This window comes from Nothoprocta perdicaria, unplaced genomic scaffold (assembly GCF_003342845.1).
Source record: "Nothoprocta perdicaria isolate Ctin4 unplaced genomic scaffold, notPer1 scaffold_14, whole genome shotgun sequence".
Lineage (NCBI taxonomy): Eukaryota > Metazoa > Chordata > Aves > Tinamiformes > Tinamidae > Nothoprocta > Nothoprocta perdicaria.
The window spans coordinates 6574544-6581482 of record NW_020454538.1 but is presented as its reverse complement, the minus strand read 5'-3'; the positions used below and the strand labels follow the sequence as shown (position 1 = coordinate 6581482).

General features: G+C 41.6%; 1 protein-coding gene across 1 annotated transcript in view; it reads right to left on the bottom strand.

Moving 5' to 3' along the window:
- The window catches only part of PPP2R2C (protein phosphatase 2 regulatory subunit Bgamma), a 55767-nt gene extending 50310 nt beyond the window's left edge, over window positions 1-5457 (bottom strand). Inside the window, exon 1 of the mRNA XM_026034063.1 lies at window positions 5386-5457. Coding sequence (XP_025889848.1) covers window positions 5386-5457 — 72 coding nt within the window. The remainder of the gene's footprint in view (window positions 1-5385) is intronic.
- Between the last annotated feature and the right edge of the window lie 1482 nt (window positions 5458-6939).

Below are 6939 nucleotides of genomic sequence, written 5' to 3'. Positions count from 1 at the left end.
GGAAAGGAAAGGAAAGGAAAGGAAAGGAAAGGAAAGGAAAGGAAAGGAAAGGAAAGGAAAGGAAAGGAAAGGAAAGGAAAGGAAAGGAAAGGAAAAAAAGAGGGATTTGGAGGAACACGAACTGAGTAGCAAGTCACTTATGCAAAGGGGCTGCATGCCATTTGAACCTGAGGGTGCACAGTGAAACAAGTGCAGGCATAAAAAGGTAAATTGGTGTTTCCAGCAGTTTGGAAGGTGGGAGATCTCTGGAGAGGTTACGCTTCAGGAAGAGCCGACTCTGAGCACCACAGAGCAGGTTTCAGCACTGGAGACCGCAGGCAGCACAGGCCTCCACCACAGGCCTCCACCACAGGCCTCCCACTAATCCCTCTGCCAAGGGCCTACTCAAAGGCTCCATCCTGTTGCACATATTATTTCTCCTTTACCCTCTCTGGCGGTTTTAATTCAACCCTGAGCACAAGATTCCTCCTACATTTGTTTGAGCCAAGCGTGCAAAAGCAAAGCACGTGGTGGCCTGTCCTATCAGAGAGGGACGAAGGCAAAACAAGGACGGCTCAGTGGGTAATGCTGGCAAGAGCCCACTCAAATCACAGCTTTCTGCAAATCTCTTCAGCACCGTAAAAGTGTGGCATCAAAAGATAAAAAGATCCTGGTCTCTTTTCTAATTCTCATCAGTTTCCTTTCCCTAAGCAATTGCATTAGTTTATGCAAGAAACCTCACCAAAACCTCAGGACAGTCCTGTGCACAAAATATCATTTATTAGAAAGAGAGAGGAGAAAGAGAGTATAAAGGCAAAAGAATTGGTTTTTCTGCTTGTAGGAAAATATATGCTAGAATCATATCCACAGTTAATCCTATACTATTAGCATAATTCAAATTAAAATGTCTAGTGCAGTAGTAGATTAAGAAGCCATCGTACCTACAATCACACATAAACACAGAGGATTACTCCGAGATTGCACATATGAACCTGCTGCAAAGATCAGTATTCAGGGATCAGAAACACAGGCCATATTTCTAGATGTGTCTGTGGTTAGCAGCTCCTCTTTAGGCATTAAAAGCTGTGCTTTTCCAACATGTTCATCCCCAGTTTGCACTGAGAACAATGGGGCTACAGAGGGCTAAGCTCTTTTGAAAACCTAGCCCCAAATGAGTTCGCTAAAATTCAAAGGAATTGAAATAACAAGGGGATGTACCATTTCTTCAATACATTTTATGAATTGAAAACATCTGTTCCTATTATTCTTTTAACATACTAGCAGTCAAGTGTCAGAAAGCTTCTATTGCCAGTAGCTCTTATCACAGACATAGTCATCCAAAAGCCAAAATCCTAGTGGAAGGACATAATTCATCCTCTAAAGATGGTAAGCTTTACCCTATTAATGATAAAGAGAAACCTCTTTTATTTTTTTAAGAAATCTTCACCATTAAACGATGATTTTAAGAGTAACAAAAGATACGCCTTTCATCATTTCCCCCATGTACTCCACATGTAAAGAAGGAAAGAGGAATCATAGTGTATGCAGAATTTTCTTTTCCACTATAAATAGGAATAAAATCAATAGATGCAAGAGAAGTGGAACTAGCAGATTTATACTATTTGGGGACTGAACCTAAAGCACCTGAAAGTTAACGGCATTTGATTTTTATGTGGACTTCCACGAACTGCATATTTTATAGGCTATATCCTGAAAGCCCTAGACTCATTAGAAAACAGTAGGAGCAGAGATACTCTGCCTATGGCTGGTGATGCTCAGTTGGGCATGTTCTTTTTCTCAGGCTTTGGAAGAGTGGGGGCAATCTGAAAATTGCAGTTTTTGCATATAAGATCTTTTTTTTTTCTAGTATGTAAAGTTCATTTGTAATGAATTTGAACAGAAGAATATGTAGCGGTTATTTTGTCCTCATTCCGAAAAACCCTGCTGATGGTAGGTGGGGGCTCCTGTTTATTAAATGATACATGCATGATTTTAGCAATTTAAATCTGTTTCTCACTCAGCCATATAGGCAGAACTCCAGAAGTCTCCTACTGGCACTGTTTTTAGAATAAAGACTCTTATCTTAAGTGTGCAGTCAAGCCCACATGGAGGGAGAAGGGTAAATGCAGGGGGAACGAACATAACATATATTAAGTTTATTTGTGTGTGTGCTGTCTGTCTAATTTAGATGCAATTTTCCTAACAAGTCATAAAAGAACCAAAGAGAGTCGTGTGCAGAGCAAATGAATGGCATTAGATCTTCTCTTATATGCACAAATATACCTGCTAACGGCTTGCAGTCCTTCCACAATTGCACAAACTTTCTCCAAATGGTCACAAAATAGCAGGGAACACTTTACACGGGCCTTGGACAAAGTCAAGAGTACTGTTCTCGCAAACTTCAATGGAAACTGAACTAGAATTTTAGTAAAATCACTTCGCATTTTGTTGTTAAAATTTGCCACTATATTTGTTACCAAGATGTTATATATATATATATACATATATATATTTATATAGTTAGGTGAATGAAATCAGTCAAAATGTAGGTGTCCATGGGCATGGATAAAAAACAATGGTTTGGAAGTAAAATTCTCTCCTCTCCCAAAATATTTCTTCTAGGCATATTTCTCCTTAGTATTACAGAAAATATGATTCTGAGCTGGAAACTCTATCATTTTTAAATTAACTTATTCTGAAAAAGAAAGCAGAACCAATACTCCAATCTTACATGCTATGCAGCATGTTGGTAAAAAATTAGCCCTGGATTGGAAAATCACTTGTATTGATCCAGTAAGTAACAGCTGAAAAAAAAATCCCCCAAAAAATCTTATCCAACGTATCTCTTCAGCAAGCGAACATTAGTCATGCTGTTTTCCTAAAGATTAGCCAGCCTGGATCTTTCCAAGACAGGGGGGGCAGGAAGAGAATCAATCAGCAAAGCTTTTCATACCCTTGTGGAGAACATTCCCCTACATATCTATCAGGGCTGGAGTGGCACCAGCCACTACGGTCTCATCCCGCGGATCTTCATGCTGGAGAAGGGCCCCTGCCACGTACAGTGCCATGAAGGACCAGATTTCACCCTCTTCAGAATATGTAAATGTTGCCCGCTGGAGGAGCCGATGAATTTGCATGTAAAGCCCTTGACAAGGGATGGCAGAGATGAAAGACCCCTTCCCTCCTCGTGCACAGCGCCCTTCCATATCTCTGCTGGCAGTGCCAAGCTTTGCACTTACAATTAGGATTATCAGAGACAGACATAATTTACCAATTAAGAACAATTACGGGTAACCTCAACAGCCAACAGGACAAGATTTCCAATCATTGCAAAACCCAACTTCCTATTTCTATTGCTATGAATTTCCCATTTTGTCTCCTTAGAGAAGGATAAAATTTGTATTTTAAAGGCACAATTTTCAGTCAGTTAAAAAACGTAAGTTAGATTGCACCAAAATACAAGAGTGGATTAAGAAAAGCGAATCAAAAGGTTTCAAATGATGAAAATACTCAAGAGCAGAATGCACCTGAGCATCGCTCCACATCCCACAGCAGCAAGATTGCTCCAGCAGGTACTACACGTCTCAGCACTCTTCCCCTGGATTAATTTTACACATTTACATATTCAGCCCGGGAGATTATTCTGCAGCCTAAACCAACACAAAGCTTCTCCTGATCCAGCCTGAAGTGTTTCACCCTGTGACTCTTGGTCAACTCTGCCCTTTTGCACCTTGTTCACTAATTCCCCTGCAGCTTCGCGATTTACACTCCTTAAATGGGCTCCGTGGCCGTGCTGGACGCAGCAGCTGCTGCCCTGCTAGATGTAGTCAGCTCCTCTCATGGCTCTAAGTCTCTCGGTGCAGCTCTGTCCCTACCAGGAGGGTATCTGGGGCTGTTTGCACAGCCCTGCCCTCAGCTTCCTTAGCGCTGGTTCGGCACAGGCAAGGGCAAAGGGACTGCCCAGCAGCCCCTCAGCCTCGCTGCGGGGTGGCATGAAACAAAGGTCGTCACATTCAAAGGCCAAATTATTTTGCCCTTTAATTCACACCACCGCTTACTGTTTGATGTCGTTTTCTGGCTCTTCCATCTTTTTGTTTTACAGGCTTTTTAACAGCTCACTCCTCGGGCTTAAGCATAATAAAATGCAGACAGGTCCAAATACTTTTATAATAATTAGAAAATCCCTGAGCTACATAGGGAATCTTTGTAACTGGCTATTTTTGACGCTAGCATAATTGCATACCATTTTCCATCTAGCATGTACTCAGCCTGAACTGCCTTTGCATAATCAAAAAAAAAAAAAAAAAAAAAACTTTATAAAAAGGTCTTTACATAATCTTTTGGTGAGAAACCTGAAGCAATTCTAAGCAAAGCTCAAGTATAGTTTTCTGCATAGGTTACTTTTAGCAATAATTTCTTCCTTTCTGGGCTCTTTCATTTGAAGGCCCTGAAACATTTTCCAAGCATTAATCTTGCTTCAGAAGATCAGGGAAGTGACGAGAACCTTAGAACTACTTCACCCACCATCAAAATATAAATGTGAGCATCAGGAACAGGCCAGAACACCCCCTTGCTCTCGGATCCTCTACATCACAGGATCCTCAGCATCACAGGGCTGAGCCGACTGCCTCAGCAGCCAGGCTGGGCTTTTGCTGTGTGTGTTCCCAGTGGCTAGAAGGCAATCTCGTAGTCTACGTTATTTCAACCCACTTCTGACCCAGCCTAACCCTGGCTTGTGAAATCCAATAAAATCAGAGCAGAGTCTGGCATGGCTGTAAGCAATCTTCAGTCATAGTAATACAAAAAGTCCCTGAGGAGCAGAATCTGGAAGAAACAATAAAGAAGCTTGTGATGCAGACACATGGAAAACAAAAGAACAAATGATGGATAAAAGATAAGGAGCGTTATAATATCTTGTATGATGGGAAGGCCATTCCTGTGAGCTGTTTTGCCAGAATTTAATTTAGACTTGGTCAAAAAAAAGAGAAGAAAACTGGAAAGAAGGAACCCATTGCCCCTCTCTAAAGCTAAAGCTTCAAAGGTTTTCTCCAGCTACTAGAAAAGGTATGAGGGTCAAGTGGATCTTTCTTCATTTAAAATAAACTGGTGGAGACATCTTTAACCATAGCAAAATTTCCAATGTGAAGCTGCCATCTCTGTAGCAGGAATTCATTCCGCTTCACAGCAGAGTTATTTGTAGCCTCAGATGCAGGGAGGGCATCAGAAACCAAACCTCGAATAGAAGGAAATTAAAATGAAAAATTCCCTATGTGTCCCTGTCCACGCCCCTTGGTTCAGAAACGTCACACTAAGAGCCAGCGGGGTGGCAAGCCAGCTCCATGCTCCTAGCAGACACTTTCCTTACCCGTATACGAGATACTTGGCTATCTCTTCTCTCCCACCTACCAAAGCAGGGTGGGTTACAGGCCAGTACAGCTGGGTGGCCACTCGTGATGTAGGATCACTGACAGAGAGCATGAGACAGTGTGAGGGAGACCACGAGAGACAGTGTAAGGGAATGGCACAGTAGAAGATAGCAAAGTTGGACATGGATGATGGATTTATTTCCATCACTTTGACCCTGAACTTACTCCTGATCCCTGTTAAATCACTCACTTTGCTGACTGTTTTTTCCTCATGCTTGTTAGAGCTTTAAACCCCAATGGAATTTGCATTAAAAATGCTAATGTTTTGCCGTTTTTTAGGTGTACAGGTGATACAAAACACATTTTTGGTCAATGTGAACTTTTCACATATAGGCTAACAGAGTAAGCAGTTCAGGAGCATTAGCACCTGGTGCTCAATCAATAATGGAATGAAAGACACCAAGCGTCCCTACTATACTCCTTGTAGTTGTTTTTCTAACTGACATCTTGTTGGGCTTCATTGCCAGCAAGGACAAATAGATCAAGGGCAAAATCCCCAAAGCCACTGTTTAATTCTGTCAAGCAAGAGCAGGGCATTTTATCAGGCTAAATATCACCTTTCTTCTGAGCAGAATGATCTCCTGATGTGAAATCCAAGAGCACGGACCTGAGCGCTGGACAGCACTTGGAAGGCAGATTTATACAACAGCTCTTTGGGAGGACACAGAAAAACGGTAGCAAAAATCTTTTTCTAACCATGAAACCTCCTTAGTGCAGAGCTCTTATTCCATCTTTCATGATCTAACTTGGTTTTCAGAAATGTCAGGTTATGCTCCTGGGCCACATGGTTTGGGAGCTGGGAACGGGGCTGGCTGAGCACTTCCAGGGCGAGCGGAGCTGACGGGGCTCCAGCCATGGTGCTGCAGAGCTCCCTGTGGCCTAAGGACCAAAGGAAGCATCATCCCCTGCAGATCATCCAAATGCAGGTCTAGTGCTGACCCAGAGAGACACCCAAATCACACCCAAATCAACAGAAATCCAAAATGGGCATGCCTTTGGACCACATTCAACCATTGTACCACTGTGATTTACCTCATGTAGCCTCTGGCTTTAAGGCAGGTGTTTTTCTCAACATTTTTGAGAAAAAATATTTAAAAATATATATTTTTTAAAAAACGTAAAAAATGTTTTCAACTTTTTTTTTTAAATCACATGCTAGTTTCTAGCTGTATTTCTCATATTAAAAAATGAGGAAAGAGCACCCAACTACTGAAGCACATTCAGTGTGAAAAAAAATCTTTGCTAACAGCTCAAATCTGTGAAACAGACTACCTGGCTCTGTGCTCTATGGTGAAAAAAGACTTCACATAGAATATAAGTGATGCAAATTCCAATTTTCATTAAATGACCCCCACTTTTATGCCTAATTTAAAGTCTCCAGTCCCTAGTTTCCAAAGTCTGGTAACCAGAATCCTCTCGCAGAGTAAAAACCTTCTGAAAAAGAGGCCAAAGACACTTGACCACAAGCCCACTCAAGTAAACAGAAAGTCTTCCACTATTTCCATGGTAAATAAGGTCAAGGAACATTTGTTGG